At 49.6% G+C, this 18,911-nt stretch overlaps 6 protein-coding genes across 6 annotated transcripts; 3 read left to right on the top strand and 3 right to left on the bottom strand.

The window, feature by feature from the left end:
* Positions 1–61: 61 nt before the first annotated feature.
* On the bottom strand, positions 62–1,939 carry P175DRAFT_0479047 (uncharacterized protein; the record flags this gene model as incomplete). The annotated part of the gene is made up of 3 exons (XM_040895381.1): positions 62–1,201; positions 1,222–1,335; positions 1,514–1,939. The coding sequence occupies 3 exons, from the start codon at positions 1,937–1,939 to the stop codon at positions 62–64; spliced, it is 1,680 nt and encodes a 559-aa protein (XP_040752183.1).
* Positions 1,940–2,668: 729 nt separating this feature from the next.
* On the top strand, positions 2,669–5,110 carry P175DRAFT_0523656 (ENTH domain protein). Its single transcript, XM_040899328.1, has 5 exons — positions 2,669–3,098; positions 3,168–3,405; positions 3,458–3,648; positions 3,698–3,809; positions 3,863–5,110. Exons 1-5 carry the CDS (start codon positions 3,051–3,053, stop codon positions 5,071–5,073), a joined length of 1,800 nt encoding a protein of 599 aa, XP_040752182.1. The 5' UTR covers positions 2,669–3,050; the 3' UTR covers positions 5,074–5,110.
* A 1,957-nt stretch (positions 5,111–7,067) lies between these two features.
* On the top strand, positions 7,068–9,332 carry P175DRAFT_0509335 (uncharacterized protein; the record flags this gene model as incomplete). The annotated part of the gene is made up of 4 exons (XM_040898417.1): positions 7,068–7,986; positions 8,042–8,361; positions 8,415–8,530; positions 8,591–9,332. The coding sequence occupies 4 exons, from the start codon at positions 7,068–7,070 to the stop codon at positions 9,330–9,332; spliced, it is 2,097 nt and encodes a 698-aa protein (XP_040752181.1).
* Positions 9,333–10,617: 1,285 nt separating this feature from the next.
* On the bottom strand, positions 10,618–11,785 carry P175DRAFT_0557475 (acetate uptake transporter family protein; the record flags this gene model as incomplete). Its single annotated transcript, XM_040900771.1, has 3 exons — positions 11,282–11,785; positions 11,007–11,181; positions 10,618–10,941 (listed from the first exon to the last, which is right to left on the bottom strand). The coding sequence occupies exons 1-3, from the start codon at positions 11,677–11,679 to the stop codon at positions 10,618–10,620; spliced, it is 897 nt and encodes a 298-aa protein (XP_040752180.1). The 5' UTR covers positions 11,680–11,785.
* Positions 11,786–14,470: 2,685 nt separating this feature from the next.
* P175DRAFT_0232172 (uncharacterized protein) lies at positions 14,471–17,198 on the bottom strand. Its single transcript, XM_040892653.1, has 4 exons — positions 17,073–17,198; positions 16,658–17,001; positions 14,980–16,607; positions 14,471–14,927 (listed from the first exon to the last, which is right to left on the bottom strand). The coding sequence occupies exons 1-4, from the start codon at positions 17,090–17,092 to the stop codon at positions 14,625–14,627; spliced, it is 2,295 nt and encodes a 764-aa protein (XP_040752179.1). The 5' UTR covers positions 17,093–17,198; the 3' UTR covers positions 14,471–14,624.
* A 274-nt stretch (positions 17,199–17,472) lies between these two features.
* On the top strand, positions 17,473–18,455 carry P175DRAFT_0493111 (uncharacterized protein; the record flags this gene model as incomplete). The annotated part of the gene is made up of 2 exons (XM_040895941.1): positions 17,473–17,946; positions 17,997–18,455. 2 exons carry the CDS (start codon positions 17,473–17,475, stop codon positions 18,453–18,455), a joined length of 933 nt encoding a protein of 310 aa, XP_040752178.1.
* Positions 18,456–18,911: the final 456 nt, after the last annotated feature.

The following is an 18,911-nucleotide window of genomic DNA, read 5'->3' as shown; positions in this document are numbered from 1 at the left end:
TAAAAGATAAATGGCGTCGAAGAGAATCCTCATAAGGTGATAGGATACATTAGTGAGAAAATCAACCAAACAAAGCATTCCTATCTCGTTCTCTATCCGCTCCACATTGATCTTCTGGCCGAAGGATGATCTGTTCCTCGCGTACGCTGTCATCTCCATCTCCCATTTCCTCGTCAGAGCTGTCCAACAAGACCACAACATCATTTTCCGCCGGCGCCGTAATCATTACCCATTCAGTTGAGAAGTGCGTGTCGATCGCACCCGAAGACCTATTTTCATCGTCTTGCTCGTTTGGTAGTTCAGCATTGTCCAGGTGGCCATTCTTATCGTTGTCCCCTTCCTCCTCGCCGTCGTCATCGTCATAATCGCTGAATAGTAGTTCTTCATCGGAACTTTCGAATGCATTCAAATTATCATTGTTATTGTCTAGGGTAGGCCTTGGGACGTGTGAAATCAAGGGTGGCACCCCGAGATACGCAGCCTGAACTCCTTCGAAAAAGTCCTTCCAGGGGAGTCTTCGCCGTTTTACTCTCCAGGAATACGCTATACCCTCGCTCACATCTTTAGAATATTGATAGGGAACTTGTAGGAGAGATAGCAGCCCTCCGATGGCCAACCCTGCTTGCATGTCCAGAGCACTTGCCCCCTTCGCTAATGCCCGGTGCAGGGCCCGCCGGTTGATCTTGTAGCTGCTAATCATGTCTAGGTGAAGGAGTTTGCCGATCTGCGTGTTCTCAGAAGCAATGCGACAAAGCTGACTTACTTTGAAACTGCAAATGATTGCAGCATTTGGGACCTCCCCCCAGATCAAATACTCTCCTGCGCCATTGTAGGTCCCAATCCGTATGCTGTTTTCCTGCACAAAGTCTTTAGCAGAATAAATTTGCGCTTCCAGCTTCCGTGCATCAATTATTGAGACCGTGGCACCTTCTTGGTTCCTTAATGCTCTGTGCACCGGAGCCAACATTGACTTGAAGGTTGATATAAATGGTGAAGGGGTGCGTTGGATTTGAATATGCCGGCGAAAGTAAGTATTGAACTCTTCGGGCAGAATGTCTCCAGGAAGGAAGAAGTTCTTCTTTGCTTTGGAGAACATTCCAGCCACGAATGAATCCATAGAGTTGATACCCTGTGAGTCTACATTCCACCATCGGTACAAAATTGGAGGCATGTGACCGGGTTGAACAGCACTACAGAATTTCTGCATGTTGATATTAGTACTGGAATAGATAAAAGCACGCATACCCTGATACCTACCTGGCTTTCCAGGCCCTCTGAGTGACACCAAAAGCAAATTTTGCCTCCTCCATGGACAAGCGTGGAGCTTTCAGTGTCCTCAGATACTTCCTTATCAGCTTCAGGATGAGGAGTGCTATTGTATGCATCATGGGGTACACTGTTCTGAGGCTGAAGCTGAGATTGAGGTTGAGCTTCAGGTTGAGACTGGGGCTGAGGCTGTTAATCAGCGGGTGGTTAGATTATGTTCCTACTTATATCGGGTTTAGAAGCGTACCGATCCTCTTAGAGATTGAGGGACGACCATCTCTCGGTATTCAAAACCAGACTTGTCAATGTTGTCTTCGAGCTTCTCGTGAATGCTCCAGCCTTGAGAACATGCTATTGTCTGTATTTCTTGAACAGCACGATTTTCATGGGGGGCGCGAAGTTCATATTCAAAGGACGACAAGTGAATCCTTCCCCACAGAGGATCCCCCAGTCGCTTCATACATACCCACTGGCTATGTAGTGTACTGTACCGTACTGGGTAGTTATAGCCCCCCTCGATTATCTGCTGTTCAAACCTCCTATTGAAGATGTTTTGGAAAACTGAGTGATCGTTTTCGAAAAACTTGTATAGACAACACAGAAATACTCTAAACTCATCGGTCCACTTTATATTTCGTGGTTTCTTCCTGGGGTCCAGCGCCACATGTACCATCTTGGAGGGCATCCAGCTTGATGGATACAAAAAGGGAGAGGGAGGATCTATACCGGTGGCTCACTTTTCTTGAGCGCAGGCGAGTGTGGTGAGAGGTATGTGAATGTTCAAATGTGGGTTCTCGAGAGAGAGGACAGTCAAAGAATAATTATCTTGGACCACATGTCAGGGCAAGAGAGGATAGAAATAAGTGAGAGTTTCTCGAATTGCGCCTAGCAACAAATGATGTCGGTTTCTTCAGACAGTCCCTGTTGGAGGCATAAAGTCTAGGGTGAATGTTGAACCAACGGGCAACACTATGAATAGACGAAGTAAGAATGAGAGAATATTGAGCTGCAAGCATTACTGCAAGGAGCAAAAGAGAGTACAAAAGTAAGAGGCATTAAGTAGTGAAGATGGCCTTTGGGATTATTGACGTTTTTGAAGTTGACGAGAGTGATATATATAACTTACCTAGGTAGGTAGTTAGTATCATGTAGACAAGGTGACATTTACACGGTTAAGAGTACACAACAACATGTAGAGTAGAATCTTAAATTCGATAAAAATTAAATAATACCTAGTCTTTCCCAAATCATGGTTTGTGTGCTCTGTATACTTCTTTCTGCAACTGGAGTTGGTGCGTTGGAAATAGTATAGGCGCTGCCTGGTGATTCAGGCACCCACCACCCTCCAAACTCGTCGTCGTCACTTTTCGCCGGCCAACTTCCATCCCCCACGACTTCCGCCCTGCCACTCTGGGCTCAATTCAATCGTTCGATCCCCCGGACACTTGGTTTAACAGTGTGTTTCGGCTATTCCAATTTTTTTGTTCTTCGTCAGCAGACCATTCGCTGGCTCTCTCATCACTTTCCCTATAAACTCCGGACAGGTTGCATAATAATCACAGGTTCTGTGGCATGGCCTAAGCCATCATGACTGTTCGTGGAGCTGGCGTGGACAAGACAATTCACATTCTCCGATAGTTATTATTTAATTTTTATTCATTCATCCCATCAGCTCCCCAGCGTGTTGACTACGTGTTTGTTTGGGCGCAGCCAGACCATCTCTCGAACCTACTCACAACCTACCTAAATAATACCGGGCTGTGAAGCTTAAGAGGGTCTTGAAAATGTCTCAGAAATTTGAAAAGTCAGTAAAAGGGGCCACTAAGGTCAAGGTCAGTAGCAGCTCTTTCAGCGATTTCAACTGCTATTCAAAATGCTGACTATATTCTTTGCTCCGGTAGCTTGCGGCCCCCAAGTCCAAATACATCGAACACATCCTGGTAGCAACGCATACGGGTGAAGCGGGAGTGGCAGAGATCTTTCGAACGTTACACCTCCGGATTCGTGATTCAACATGGACGGTTGCGTTCAAAGCTCTCATTGTGGTTCATCTCATGGTCAGGGAAGGACAGCTGGACGCCACGCTACAATATATGGCAGAAAACCCTCGGAAACTTGCTGTTAGCGGGCTTTCGGAAGGTCAGTTAGGCGATCACCGCTGCTTTACTTCGCTGACATTTCAACGGTGTAGTCCAGTCGCAAGGACATAACATCCGAAGATATTCTAGCTATCTCCTTGCTCGCGCAAAAGCCTTCGAGGATGCAAAAACCGACTATGTACGCAGCGGACAGGGCCGAATGAAGCGCCTCACGGTAGAAAAAGGCCTGTTAAGGGAAACAGAAATCGTTCAGGACCAGATTAGGGAGTTGTTACGATGCGATGTAGGTGTTTTCTCGGCATATTATACTGCAGTGACTGACTGGGGCCCAGCTCTTGACAGACGAGGTGGAGAACGAAATTACGTTAACGGCGTTTCGTCTGCTCACCTTGGACCTTTTGACGCTATACTCTGTTATGAATGAGGGCACAATCAATGTATTGGGTAAGTTCTAAACCTAGATAGTAGGGTTGCGCGTGCTCACAGGTGCAAAACAGAGCATTACTTCGAGATGTCAAGGCCTGACAGCGAACGTGCGCTGGAAATCTACAAGACCTTTGCGGCGCAAACCGAGGAGGTCGTTAAATTTCTGGGAGTTGCGCGACATTTTCAATCGGCAACCAGGCTCGAGATACCTAAACTAAAGCATGCTTCCACCGACTTGACGCGCCTTCTCGAGGATGACTTGAACGACCCGGATTTCAACCTTCGCCGGAGAGAGTATCTCGCTCGGAAAGGTGGTAGTGGCAGTGCTTTCACGCCTACAGCAAGTTCTGCCACAGGGAATAAACCTGCTAACAACACCAACTCTACACCTCCCCGACCAAGAACAGAACCGAGCCCGCAGACACAGGCCCCCCCGAATCTCATAGACTTTTTCGATACCATCGACTCAAATCCGACCCCACAAGTTCAGCCACAGCCGCAGAACATGCAATTCCAGCAGACAGGCTTCCCCGCACAGCACGCTGGGTTCTTCCCGCAACAGACAGGTTTTGTGCAGCAGCCGCAAGCAACCGGCTTTGGTCAGGCAGGCCCTTTTGGAGGTCCCTTTGCACCGCAGATTAATAATCAGTTCGGCCAGCCGCAAGTACCACAGCCGCTTCAATCTACTCCGACGGGCGCTGGATTTGGTGGCTACTCGCCACAGCCACAAACCCAGTTCCAAACGCAGCTGTCCACTATTCCATCCAACAATATCGCCGGATTTCCCCAACAGCAGCAGCAGCCACCAACATTAGGCGCTCTACAACCTCAAACAACCAATCCTTTCCGGCAGTCGATGCTGGTGAGCACCCCGACTGGGTCGGCCATGCCCGCATCTGCATTGAACCGCCAGAATACGAATCCTTTCGCGCGGCGGTCGTCGACTGTCAACGCACCGTTTGGCCCCGGAGCTCTAGAACCATTCCCCCAGTCTCTGCAACAGCCTCAGGCACCCACGCAGCCAGTCCCCCTCCAGCCCCAACGAACGGGCACCAATCCCTTTGCGCGGAGTTCCTCTGTTCCACCACAAGCGCAAGGATTGCAACCGCCCGCAGCGCCTCTGCAGCCTACTCCGACCGGTAGCACCAACCCATTCCGACAAAGTGCCTTTGTACATCAAGCCACCGGACAAGGGTGGCAAGGGAATGGCCAACAGGGTACCATGGGGGGACTGGAGCAGTTAGAGACCGTACCTGTCTTTCCCCGACAAGGCATTCTGTGATCACTGGGGGGGGGGGGGCTGAATCAGGATACCTGTTCTGTTGATTATACCTAGTATTTGTTTGCTAATGAGTGAGGAATGCAGTTGCGAGCGATGAGCGATTGATTACCTTGTCTTATATTCCAAAGTTCCCTTGGAAGGATTGTTTTTTTGTCCTGCGTTCCTTGACTCTTATTTTTATTTTCCTTTTTTTTTTTCTCCCCCTCTCTTATTCTTTTGTTGATGATCATTATTACCGATGGATCATTTGGGATTGATTCAAGCATCCGCGAGCTCGCCGTGCGGGCAACATAACATGTAGCGATAGCAAGCAATAGTGACTGGAGCATGTAATAAGACTTGTATTCATCTAATCGTTATCGTACCTAATCCTCAACTAGATTGGCAGCCAGCAAGGGAGACCCCGAATACCCCGAATAGTTACAGCGGACGGAGCCTGGAGCTTACCGGAGTACAAACCAAAGCTGACCGACCACATTATTAATCGCGAACTCGGAAGTAACTAACTAGTTAGTTAGTTAGTTCTCTATTTCTCCGTTCATGAAACTACTCCGTATTCCTGGAAGCTAATTTCCCCCCCCTGGCCCTTTACAGATTCGTGATGATAAATCGGTTCTTAATTTCAGACGAAATTGCACCCATGGGAACTAGCAATATTGACCGAAATCCCGAAAGCCCGGAAGCCCAAGTGCCAAGCGTCTTCGCAATTTGCATTCGTATATGGCTGGGGGGGATGTCTCGCGTAGAGATACCTGTACCACCAAGGAGAGGGGGGGGGGGGGGGAGGTGCTCGGTCCGTATGTGGCTGGCTGGGAGGGAGCAAGAAGTACGAGAGGAGGGGGGAGACTATGTACAGTTGATTAATGAATCCTTAATCTCATGGAAAGATGAGGTAAACGGGTTCAACGTAGAGTACTCCGTACTTTGTAGTTTGTACATACTACATAGTAGATAGATCGACGATCTCTGCTGTGCGCATGTCGAAGAGAACATTCCCCGTCAGCTGAGGAGGGATAAGCTTTTCGTTAGCATGTTGCTATTCCCAATGGTTGTCAGTCCATCGTCCGTGGTAATTATAGAAGAGTCTCATTATCTCGGGGGGAGGGGGGGGACATAGGGAAGAGACTCAGGGAGTCAAGGATGACAGCTCAGATTTCATGCAAGGGAAAGAAACCCTTGAGAGCGGAGAATATACCCGTTCTCGCCTCCTTGAGCCACATTGTCCCAAGTTCCCAGAATAATACGAGGATCTGGATAGTGGAATCCAGACTAGAGACGAATCCTGCAGAGCCGATGGGAAAGAAGACTCCACAGAATCCACTCGGACACCGGCAGGAGTAACATCCGAGATCTGGACTCGTCTCAGATTTGGAAGAGGAAGAAGAAGGAGGAGAAGAAGAAGAAGGAGAAGAAGCAGGAGACAGAAGAGAGAGAGAGAGAAAGAAGAAAGATAGATAGTTAGATGATGATGATGGATGGATGTCAAAGTCAAGTCAATAAAGAACCAAATACAAAGTACTTCTGGTGTCTCACTCTCTTACAATCTTCCTTAACAGAAGAATCTCATGATTTTTTAATTACTTTCTCCCACCCACATCTTTGGGTTTTTCTTTCCCCCTCCTTTCGTCCATATATTACAAAGTAATATTAATATCACTATTACTATTATTATTATTATTATTATTATTATTTTACTATTCCTCTCCTCCTTATTCCCAGTAATAGGCTTTTCCTGATAAGGGCAGTGTGCTGGCCATTCAGCTTTTTCTTCGGCTTGGATCTCTCCATATACCGCTTCTTCTCTCTCCCAACTTGCCCACTCTGGAATAATGAGTGTCTATGAAGATCGTCAACTGGTTCAGTGAATGCTACAATTAGACGGACTTGCGCCTGTACGGAGTACGATGGACGCCAAGAATTCCCATCATTATCATCATAATCAGTCTGCAGCCCATCTGGCTGTCGCTGATGCTGATCAGGACCTTGCCTTTGCCATGGTAGCTCGCCCGGCTACTTGGGCGAATCCCTATCCTCCTTCTCACAATTACAATAATCTTAATCAGACCTACCCTCATCCTCAGCATCCTCTTGCTTCGTCTCTGCCCTCTTCGGCTCGTGCACCGGCTCCCTCGTCGTCCATGGTCTCCGCGACCCACGATGAGCCTCACCTCCTACAGCCATTACCACCACCGCCCCCACCACATCAACACCATCATCACCAACAACAACAACAACAACAACAACAACAACAACAACAACAACAGCAATCGTCTGTTGGGGAATCGACTCATCAAGATAAAGGAAAGACGGCTGTGACCAAGGTTCGTAAGCCTCGCAAGGTGAACAATGCTTCCACCGGACGATCCACCCTTTTCTGGGTTCATACCGACCCCCAGTCGGTGTCGGAAGGGACGCGCGAGGAAACCCTGAAGCGCATCCGATCCCACGTCATGTCAGAGCACAATCGCAAGAAGAGACTGGAGAACACAAAACGTTATAAGAGCAAGGCGTGGAAACACCTCGCCTTCCAGCCCGTCGAGACTACCGCGTCGACGGCCGCCGCTGGGAGTTCTTCCCTAACTTCTTCCACGCGTCCCACTCAGGAGCCGCCGTCCAAGTCCTCACGATTGCATCCCAATCGTCCTGACTCTGCCGAGCCTTCGGACTCGCCGTCTCCTGGACAGCTTCCGTTGGAAGAAAACGAAGGGCCCTCGGTGACGGAAACCACTAACTACCCGCCAGTTTCCGCCGCCAATGTGGATGGCTACGCAAAGGAGACCGCGCCTCAGAGCCAGGCCATCGCCCCTATCCAAACTTCTTCCCCTTGGGCATTTCTTGGACCCGGCATGAAAGATCCCTTTGATACGGGCCATACACAGCTTTCGGGCCGCATGTATCAGCACCTCCAACACTGTGAGAGAGATATATATTTCGTATCTACATGTATATCGTGCTGACGTGGGGATAGTTTTATGTGATTTGACCCGATTGGCATACCCGTTACAGCGCCGTTATGGAGCAAAACTTGAAGCTCACTGGTCCACGCTGGTCCGGCAGTGTCCCGCCTGCCTGCAAGCTTCTATCTGTGTCGCTGCCACCAATTCAGCCTTGACGTCGGGAGAATTACCCTTGACAGACCCTTCTAGGCAGAAATCTAGCCTCTTGCTTCTCGACACGTTCCGTCACCGGGGAGAAACGATTCGGTTGGTTAACGGGGGACTATCGGATCCAACCAAGGCAACCAGCGATGAACTGATTGCGGCGATTTCTATCTTAATGACGATCGAGGTATGACGCTTTGATGAATGTTTCTTTGGGGGGGGGGGGTGCTGACTAAACAGATTGCGTCCGGAAATCCCGACTATCTTAAAATCCATCTGGCGGGGCTCCGGCAAATTGTCGCGATGAGAAATAGTTTTGCGGATGTCCCTGATGATGTTCGGTTTCAAATCTCGTGGTTTGTACATCCTCTTCTTCTTCTTCTTTCCCGGCCGGTGGATTTTACTCACATAACCAGGACGGATATCCGTGTCGCTTGCATGTCCTTGACCAAGCCGATCTTTCCCTTCGTTCGCCACTCCCATCCTGAGAATTTTACGATTACTCCCCCCAGCACCGATTTGGAGGCCACCGCTTCCGGGTTGGTTGCCTTAGTTGAGATACCCGGCATCTTTAGCGATGCCATACGGAAAATAATGTATGACCTCGCGGGTCTTCTGTGGTATGCGGAATGGATCAAGAGCAGTCCGAAGTATCAGGAATTCGATGAACAGACCGAACGCTATTATAATACCGAGGTTTTGTACGTTGAATACGCGCTGCATAGCGACCGCTACACTGCGACGGGCGAGCCCAAAGGCGACGCGACGATTGAAGGCTGTGTGCGCCTGGCGTGCTTGTTATTCCACAACACTACAATCTGGGACTTTTACCCGCAGATTGCACCGGTGTTCCCGAAGCCTATTATTGCGCTGCAGATGGCGCTGGAAACCACCATCCGAGCAGGTCGCTACCACCTCTGCCGCGATCTGCTCATTTGGTTGCTCTTTGTGGGGGCGTGCAGCTCCCGCATCCTCGTCGCCCAACGCACCTTTTTTGTGAATGAGCTTGCGTCTGCGGTGCGTCTTCAGGGCGTGGGGTCGTGGCAGGAGCTTCGCGCCTTACTGTTCCGGTACTTCTACGTGGACCGATGCTATCTGGGGCCGCTACGCGAGCTCTGGGATGAGATACAGACGACGCCGGTGATTAACAGTGTATAAGCAATCTTGACGGATATGCGTGCCTTGGATGTAGTATAGTAATGAGACTTGGTATACGAGATGAGAATTGAATTCAGCTTCTCTTCCTACATTAATACTCCTATTAATACCCCCCCCCCCCCCCCTTACGTACAGACTACAGAATCACAGTTAAACAATAACAAACACAAGACTAACAAGTCAGCCAAATGTACTCGTAAAGGACTAACCAACTCACTAACTCACTAACCAGCAGCTACCTTAAGAGTCTAGACCTATTGCAATGAGCAACCGCTATGCTACGGAGTACTTTGTATATGCACGCCATAACCCCCCGAACTTCCTCCGTCCGAGTTTCCCCCGAGCTGGATCCATGCACCGCACCGCATACCCGACTGAGGTTCTGTCCTATCCTATATCCCGAGTCACACTAAATAATATAATAAATGCACGCATGCATGCATGCAATGCAATGCAGTATCAGCACTCGTCCCCCTCCCCTTTCTTTCATTCTTTCATTCTTTGATGTATTGATTATTGGTTGGTTGGTTGGTCCATAGATAAGTACCCAAGGTACTAGGCCACCGAGAAAAGTCCGAACAATGGCGTTGTTCTCCACCTAAATTCTCTCCTGTTTTACCTGGTTAGTTAGTTTCATTCCCTTGATATAAAGGAGGAGGAGGGGAAGGGAAGAAAAAGATTGTGGAGGCTTTTTTTTTTTTTTTTTTTTTTTCTTGTCTACCTACGAGAACTACTGAAGATACTGACTGACTGACTGACTGACTATATCGTGGATGATAACTACTTACTTGCTTACTAGGGAACAGAGCAGACAGAACAGAACAGGCGTCTACTCATCATACCAGTTATATGTCGCGAGCTTTATCTATACTAGTGTTCTACTACAAGGTTAGCAAGGTATAGAGGATACAAATCAATACTTTACTGGCCTACTGCTGACAAGACTTGCGGTGCTGATTACATGATCCAGGTTGATTATGTGACTTAAAAACAATTAATCGAATCGAATGTACGACAATCACAGACAAAAGAAAAAGAAAAAAAAAAAAAAAAAAACAATGCAAGACCATGCATGCCCTACTGCAGACCACAGCTCGAGTCGGCGAGACGATCCCGGAAAGACCAACGGAAACCGAAAGCTTCGATTGGCTTTCCCCATGCAGCAAGGATCCAACAATGGGTATCTGATAGAATTATTGCAGAGATCAACACGCTTTACAACGCGTTTGGTTGGGATTTACGGAGACCGGAGCGGGCCCCCCCGCTGGTTCAGACAGTCTTCGCCCTAGGCCGTCTCGCGCTCGGTCTTTTGGCGGCGGGTCCGACCTGTGGGAGACCAAGGGAAGTGGGCAACAGGGATGATGAAGAAGCTGTTGCTGCTGTCTGCGATACCGGCCAGGGCGTTGTACCATGCGGCAAAGGCCGCCATGAGACCAAAGAAACCGCCCGCCTTGATGACCGGAGGGTTGGGGGCACCGCTGGCGTCGCGTTGGATGTACCCAATGCCAAGCAGCAGGAAGGTCAGGTCCAGGAAGAAGAACAGCAGGAAGAAGGCCACCGTGGATCGCAGGGTGCAGAACAACAGAATCGTGGTGAAGATGAACCAGCCCTGGTGGTCTGGTTAGCTACCGCCGAACTCGCCGGGGGGAAGGACTCGACTTTGGAGAGACTTACCAGCAGGAACAATCCGAAAGAGTTATAGAACATATCTGGGCTGTCACCGTCGGCAGTAATGAGGGCTTGCTCAATGTTGAAACCACCGGGCGTCAGGACAATCGCAAAGGCAAGCCAGAAACCACCATAAGAGGAGAGAGCGGTGGCACCAAAGGTGTTTCCAACAGCCATTTCCCTGGAGAACCAAACCCCTTGTCAGACAACGAACGACACACAAAGCCCGGAGTTTTTTTATTTTTTTTTTTTTATTTTTTTTTTTTGGAGCAGCAACTTACCACATGCCGGCAAGCAATTGAACCAGACCACCATAACCGAAAGCAAGCGCGACGACGATGTTGGGAGAGGTAATGTCGCGGGCGCCCATGTTGATACAGCTCAGCACGAAGGTGGTGAGAGCGAAGGCAGACAGACCCAAGGGAGCAGGATTGGCCAACTTGCGGGTCTCCACGGACTTGTACAGACCGGGCTGGAATTCACCACCAAAGGGGCGCAGAACGGCCTCCTTGGTGTTGACGTGCGACAACGGGCCGTAGTCAAAGCGAGAAATGCCATTTTCCCCCATGATAACATTGGGAGCTCCATTGGGACCAACGGCGGCAATCGTGGGACCAGCGGCAATAGGAGCAGCAGGACCAACGTCCTTCTCCAGAGCTTGGTCGTGTTCGGCAGACATGGCGGCTTCGTGCTAATATATATATATATATATATATATTTTTTCCCACGGGAAATGAATCAATCCAGCAAGCTGGAGATGTCGAATAGATGTCGAATCCCACGAGAAAAAAAAAAAAAAAAAAAAAGGCGTCACAAGAAGAGATGCGCACAGCACTTATGGGCAGAAAAGGGGGATGTGGATCTACCAAAGCAAAGACGCGACAAGAGGGAAAGGGGAGGAGGTGAGGGAGGGGGGGGGGGGGAAGAAGAGAATAAATAGAGTCTTAAAAAGAGGAAGAAAACAATGGCATGGATGTCAATGCCGGACGAACGAAGGTTACTAAAATGGGAGGAAGCACCGTTGGCTGATCTTTTTTTCTCTCTTTTTTTTTCTCTTCTTTGATTATTATTTTGGATCCCAAGTTGACCAGAACTAATGAGTGGAGTTGAGGCTGAGCCTGGGGAGACTCTACCATCTACCCACAAAGGGATGACCTGAATTTGACAGGATACCTAGGTAATTGAAGCTACAGAACATTCCTTATAACAAAGTACAAGAATGAGGGAGAATATAGAGCGTAAAAGACAAATCTCGGGCATGCATTGCAACAACACGAGAGGAAAGTAGAATACCGATACCAGGATTTACCCAATTTTACCACATTCAAGAACCCCGGAAAGTGGGGGAAAAGTGGGGTGAAAGGTGGCCAATCAGAGGGGAATAAAACCACAATTAGGGTTTATGGTTGGCTTGCCAAGACCTGGAACCTTGGAAGGTTCTGAAAGGCACGTAACTTGATACCAAATGATACCAAATGATACCAAATGATACCAAATGATACCAACTGATACCGACTGATACCAACTGACACGACGACTTCAGAATCACATCGAGTACAGGTTTATATTAATTCTGACCACCCAAGTCTCATATTCCTACTTGCCGCACCCGGAACTTCCGTTACATTTAGTCTCATGTATCCTATTCCTCCTCCTTCACCCCAAACTCAAATCCACCAGCTAATTTCTTAGTGGACGTCGGACATACGGCTAATTGGGATAAGACAAATTCCTGACGCTCCCCCCAAATCCGGAGTAGGTAAAGCCCAAAGCTTGACAAGTCGAACGGTTCTGTCGATAAAGCAGGATGTGGAGAATGAGATACTTTGCGTCTGGTAGTAGTAGTCAACTAGTTACTCCGTTACCGAGTACTTTGTAGTCATCGCGTTGGGATCAGCATGCCCATGTCATCCGCTGCAGCAGCTACTGGCTGACTTCCCGTCAGGAGTGGCGGAAATGATTCACCAGAAAGGTCTGGATCAGTGTGCTTTGGTCTTCCAGCTGAATCAAACGACGAACTTCTCCACTTTGGATACAGAGTAATAGGGGTGCAGTGCAGCTGCTGGTATGTGCAACACAAATCCCCGGACCGTGTGATGCACTGATGCTTGAGATATGGTGCTTATGATCTTGTCTCAGTTCCAGGTGGAATTCAAGTGAAACTGCCAGGATAAGTATGCGAGAACTTGAGACACTGTTGTTTATTGGGTTGATTCTCTCTCTCTCTCTCTCTCTCTCTCTCTCTCTGTTCCACCAGTCCGTGGCTGACTTTATTGGGGTTAATTTAAAGCACAAGCCTTCCGCTTGTGTGTCTGCAGTCTTCAATGCGGCGCCATTTTCTTCTCTTCTTCTGCTTTGCTCGAATGCCTTTTCATGGGGCCAACTGGTCCAGTGCCGGGATCCAAATCGGCGGCGTCTTGAGTGTACCTTCAAGCCCTATGATGTCTTGGTTGGATTGAGTAAACCACATTTGAGTACATATCTCTGTCAAAAGTCCGGTCTGATCCAATGCACGGGTATCTTCTTCCCCAGAGATCCTGTGCCATCGACCACTGGGCTCGAATCCCCTCATCCCAATCGAACGCGGTAGCGCCCCGACATAATACGCCAATCAGCTGCTAGCATCGGGTGAATATGGGCACCATTTAAGCGATTCATATTCAGAGCACGAAGGACTGGCCAGACTTCCTTTCCTCCGGGTGCGTGAGCTCCACGTGGATAAGATGCGATTATTCTATCCAAGAGGATCCGCATTTATGGATACATTCATGGATTGTGGGGTGCACTATCTCCGTATTTCTCACCGAATGAAGAGGAAGATATTAAGATACACAACAGAAATAGATCCTGAGTCACACCGATGCTGAATTCGGAACACCCGGATCTAGAGTATGTCAAGAACACAACCCGATTGTCAGCTTTTTCATCATTGAGGCCAACCTAGCATCTATTTGCCTTTCATTGCTCAGTTGCAAGGAGATCGTATCCGATTTAGAGGGTTCATCTTCAGATCCACGGTTAGATTTAAGATGAGATATCCGTTCATCCGGGTTGCCCCCGGAACTTGTTTTCTGTACCAAGAAGCCAGCCAGCACGCTTCCCTTTTTCCTACCTTCGGCCGAAGAAAGCAAGCGGCTGCTCTCCGCATTTCCCAGCTTCTTCTTCTTCTTCTCCGCTCCTTCAGCGATTCTGGATCTTGGTCTGGGGAACCCGGGAAATTGCATCGCCTCCTTTCAACTGAGAGAGATGGAGTACTCCGTACTATTAGATAGTAGCGTCCCATTCCGGGTCGGCGGAGCGGAAACTGCGCATACATACGTGTCCGGAGTACGTTGCCACTGTGCAGTGCAATAACTAGTTAACTAACTGGTACTTGACTCCAGCCTGGAACTGCCGGTTATCAATGACAGCCAGCACGTTCCCAGCGTTGCACTTGGGGCTCTGGAGTAGGAGGACGAAGTATGATGTCTATATCCAGGGGTTAGATATCGAATACTCTGTTACTAGATAGATTGAATTTGATTGCATTGCATTACTACATCCGATAGATGACTCGGATCCTATCCTAGACCAGGTTGCCGCTGAAAATAGGAAAGTTGGGATTTCATCACGCAACCGTGGATTTTAAAGATCTTGGTAAAAATGACAAGGTGAAGCCCGACCTCCGAACCAGATTAATTCTCCAGCCTCCGAGCAGCAGCTTCTAGCTGTGCATTGAACAGCTTTATCTGATTCAACAGCCCTCCCTGAGCTCCAGATGCTGCCGAGCTCACATTCTGTGCCGCGTCGCGAAGTCGAAACTCTAGTCCAGCCGTCAATGTCGGGTCGTGCGAAGCCTCCGGTCGGGTGTGGCCACGCTCCAGGGCTAAATCCAGGGTATGTAACGAGTGATTGATCGTAGAACGAACCTGAGGCACAAAATTTAGTCTTGGGAAAGAAGTGAGATCGTCAATGGGGAGAGTGGGTTGGGGGACCGAACCATTCGGGAATGTTCCTCGTGCGTATGCTCCATGCGCACCGCGTCCATTTTCAATGCCACAGCCTCTCGTTCCCTCCGGATCTGATCCAGTCGGCTCCGGAGATCCATCATACCCCGTTTGGCTTTCTTGAGCTGCACGCTCAGCACAAAGTTGCTGTCGAGCATTTCGCTCAGCTCAAACAATCGTCCCTCGAGTTCCGCCCCAAATGCCTCCACCGCTTTCTTACGCAGAGTCCATTCTGCGCGTTTCGCTGTGTTTGCTTCGTTCGATATACCGTTTTTGAGCGTGTTTAATGTCTTCTCCAGCGTCTCGCGGCAAATCTGGCCAAGCACATCGGCAGCATTCACCCCTCCTCGGTTGGGAAGTCTGGACTTTTGTCCACTAGAGAGTTCATCTGGGGACTCTTCTGCCGATCGTTCATCCTCTGGGGGCTCCCCTAGTCTGGTGACATTTGCAAGCCGATGAACCGTCACCGGGACGGTTTCCCCGCGAGGCTGTCTGGGTTTCCTCTTTGTTTGAGCAGCTTCTTCTGTGGTGGCTTCTTGCGGAGAGGGTTGGTCATCAGGCTGTGTTGCTGGCCGTTTGCCACGGCGACGCTTGGCACTTTTGGCTCGTTCACCCTCACTAGGCTCCTCTTCCGGTTCTGCTTCTTCTGGCTCCGGCTCTATCTCTGACTTCTGCGGCGGTTCCATTTCCTGTGTCGCTCCCTGATTTTCATGCCGCCGCTTCCGTTTCCCTGGGCGCGGTGCCTCTTGTACTGTTGTTGGAGGAGGCTTTGAAGATGCCTTCTTGGGACGTCCAGCTCGTTTCTTACCGGTTTCCACCACATTCAGCTGGTCTGGTTCAGACAAAGTGGTCGGTTCACCAGCGCTGGCGTTATTTGAAGGAATTGAAGGTATGATCTCTGCCTCCGGTGTTGGCGCCGGTTCCGCGGGCTCTTCACCTTGGACAGTGCTTCCCGATGTCCGGACGGGCTTTTTGCCTTTTCGTGTAGGACGGCCTCGGTTCATGTTACTTTGCGTAGGCGAATGTTCCGGAATTGCTCCCCCCATTAATGAGTTATGTGGCTGCGATGACGGCGCCGAAGGCATTCCGGACGCTGGGGTTCGGCTTCGTAATCGTTTTTCGCGTCGAGGTTGGGGGCGCTCAGTGTCGGGAGGAGCGTCTGCCACTTCCGATGGCTCTGTAAATGGAGGTACATCCTGTCCAGCAGGCTCGTCCTCGGTTATGCCGCTCTGTGAAGGAGGCGACTTATCTCCCTTTGGTCCTCGTCGTCTGCGCTTCCCCTTCGGAACATCTGAAGGCGGCGAGGATATACCATTCGCCTGTGGAACGTTTACTTCTGTAGGTGGGAGGCTATTCTCGGTTTCCAACGGCTGGTCCGCTTCGTTTACAGCCTCGGATGCTTGTTCTGTCGATGCGGTCGTAGATATCAGAGGGGGTTCGCTGGGAGGCTCTTCGGTCTGGATTTGCTCCTGTTTCGATATCGTGCTAGTTCTAATGGGCATCGCAATACCATCGGCAGTTGGAGAGGCAACACTATTTGTAGGACCGGTCGGGGCATTCCTAGGGCTCTGGCTCTGACGCCGTGCACTTGTCGATGGTCTTGCGGTCGCGGTAGGAGGCTCTAATACTGTTCAGATGGCAACAATTTACGAAGGACCTACTGTAACCTACCGATTTTTCTCCTCTTACTACTGCGCCCTAGCCCTAGCTCTTCGTCTGCAGGTATATCAAAGGTGGATGGCCGCGGGGGGAGCTTATTGCGCGCACTTCCCGGAGTCCGAGCAATGGACCCCTGGGACGAAACATTTCCCCCCAAAGGCAATGGAGACGGTTGAGTCTGTGGGGGAGCCGCAGTGGCAGTCTCGGAAGGAGGAGGGGCAGTGACCGCAGGGGGCTGAGGCGCTGTAGCTTCTTCGCGCTTGGCCGACTGGAACGCGGGCACTGGGGGTTCTTGGGGGGGAGCCGGCTCAAACCCTAGGGAGAAGCCAAAATCGACTTCCTTGATCTTCCGAGTCCTATTCAAGTATTTCTAGGTCAGCTAGCGCTTCGACAGCCGAATCTTATTGTGTGGGGTGAGAGCGCGTACCCTGCTCCGCGCTGCCGCATTTGCAAGCGCTCTACTCGATCTATGGAGCAGGTGGTTAGTTTTTGTCCAAATCAAAGTAGAAGTAGAGATGGACGACATACTGGAAGCCATCGCCTGGCTTGACGCGTCAAATCGACGCGCAAATTCGAGCAGGAGATCTGTAGAGGAGGGTGTTGGATGGAGGGGGGAAGTATAAGTTATGATCTGGTGGTGATAGTTGAGATGGGCGGAAATGTACACGACCCGCTGGTCCCAATCCGGTTTGGCGCCATTTCGGCCAGTTGATTCGATCGAGTCTTCAATTCTTCATCTTTTTTTTTCTCAGCTTCTGCTCTATCGCATTGTATCACGACTAACGACAGATTGGCTGCATTTTATCTATTCCGCCACTGATTACACCATGGGATGGTTTTGGGGCTCGAATAGCAACGATCCCGTCAAGCAGATCGACCCTAGTCTGAGAGAATACCTCGAGAATGAAGCTCCAAAGAAATACGTCCCTACGTCGCAGAGTCCTTCCCCTGCAGTAGAGAAAGAAGCTCAACCCGCATCATCCGAAGCCGTCGAATCGTCCACTCCCTCTGCTCCCTCCGCATCTCTCTTTCCCGATGGCCGCTATGCCCACCTCTGGAAAACGTACAAACCCCCTGTTGAGAAGGAAGCGTCGGAAGTGAAGGGGGCAGAGAGGGTGATTGAAATGTATAAGCAACGTGGGGATACAGTGCACCGTGCAGCCATGGAGAATTGTGCCCTGGAGCACGAAGCCTTGACCTTGTGCTTCCAAACGGGCACCTGGGCAAAACGATTGCAGTCCCGGTTGACGTCGTGCTCGGAAGAGAATGGAAAATTCTCTCGGTGCTTTACTACGCAAGCTGTTCGTGTATCCGTCTATCTCCTTTTTCAATTAGTATCCTGACCGTTTAGAAATTTCTCCAAGCTTTGGGATATGCGTCATCCTTCGAATGGAATGAAGAAAGAGAGGAGCGAATTCAGATGCATGCCGATAAACTTTACCATGAGATGCTAGATTACGAGAATCAAGTCGAGGAAGCTCGAGCAGCCGGACGTGAACCTCCCGCATTAATTTCTCTCTTCAACCCACAGGCCAGGCCATTGCAGCCAACTGGCAACGCTGCTACAGAGTTGGAAATCCCTGGAGGAGAGGCAATTCCGGCCGGATTTAGGCCATCGAAATCTCTAGATCGATTGACTCCCCACGAGCGAGAATTGGAAATTCGTGCACACAACGCACAGTTGGAACAGCAGAAGCTGTATGTGGAGGAAGCATCGCCCTTTATGAAGTCACAGGAAGACGCACGATCCAAACGCCGCGAGAAAGCTGTCAGCTGGTTTGGAGAGGCGATAGGCAAGTGGGTTACATAGAGACAGGGGCCCTGGTCGTTGTTTTGCTTCCATTCTTGTATTATTATTCTTCTTATTTTGCACCGGTTTTGGTGCCGGTTTGATACCGAGTCTGAAGACTGGCATTTGATGAACGAGCTGTACCCTTGTTTTCAATACTGATCCACCCAGCAGCAGTAACCCTGTTTACATGAAATACTCAAATGCAAGTTCTTCCATGAAAATTGCAGTACACTCCAATCTCTGCAACTTGCAATAAGTCCGCTGCTTTATGAAGCCATAATTGGAACCATACAGCAGTCCAAAATTGGTTTGAAGAGACTATACTATGGTATATTTACTACATTGTGGCCATATTTTCCCCCGCAATTAGTGACAGGCCCCGATGACATCATGCCGCTAACGACCATAATAAAAGGTGGTGGCACCAGAAGGCATCAACAATTAATTAATCCCCCCCCCGCTTCCCCTTCAATC

The sequence above is a fragment of the Aspergillus ochraceoroseus genome (genome assembly GCF_002846915.1).
Source record: "Aspergillus ochraceoroseus IBT 24754 chromosome Unknown P175scaffold_4, whole genome shotgun sequence".
Taxonomy (NCBI): Eukaryota; Fungi; Ascomycota; class Eurotiomycetes; order Eurotiales; family Aspergillaceae; genus Aspergillus; species Aspergillus ochraceoroseus.
Note: the sequence above shows the minus strand (reverse complement) of the source record. Positions and strands in the feature narration are given on the sequence as shown.

Coding starts and splice junctions, on each gene's coding strand:
- P175DRAFT_0232172 (XM_040892653.1), bottom strand. CDS start 17,092: ATGCGGCAGCGCGGAGCAGG. Junction 16,608..16,657: donor TAGTAAGAGGAGAAAAATCG/GTAGGTTACAGT, acceptor GAACAGTATTAG/AGCCTCCTACCGCGACCGCA. Junction 14,928..14,979: donor ACGAGGAACATTCCCGAATG/GTTCGGTCCCCC, acceptor TTCTTTCCCAAG/ACTAAATTTTGTGCCTCAGG.
- P175DRAFT_0523656 (XM_040899328.1), top strand. CDS start 3,051: ATGTCTCAGAAATTTGAAAAGTCAGTAAAAGGGGCCACTAAGGTCAAG. Junction 3,099..3,167: donor AAGGGGCCACTAAGGTCAAG/GTCAGTAGCAGC, acceptor TTGCTCCGGTAG/CTTGCGGCCCCCAAGTCCAA. Junction 3,649..3,697: donor GGGAGTTGTTACGATGCGAT/GTAGGTGTTTTC, acceptor ACTGGGGCCCAG/CTCTTGACAGACGAGGTGGA.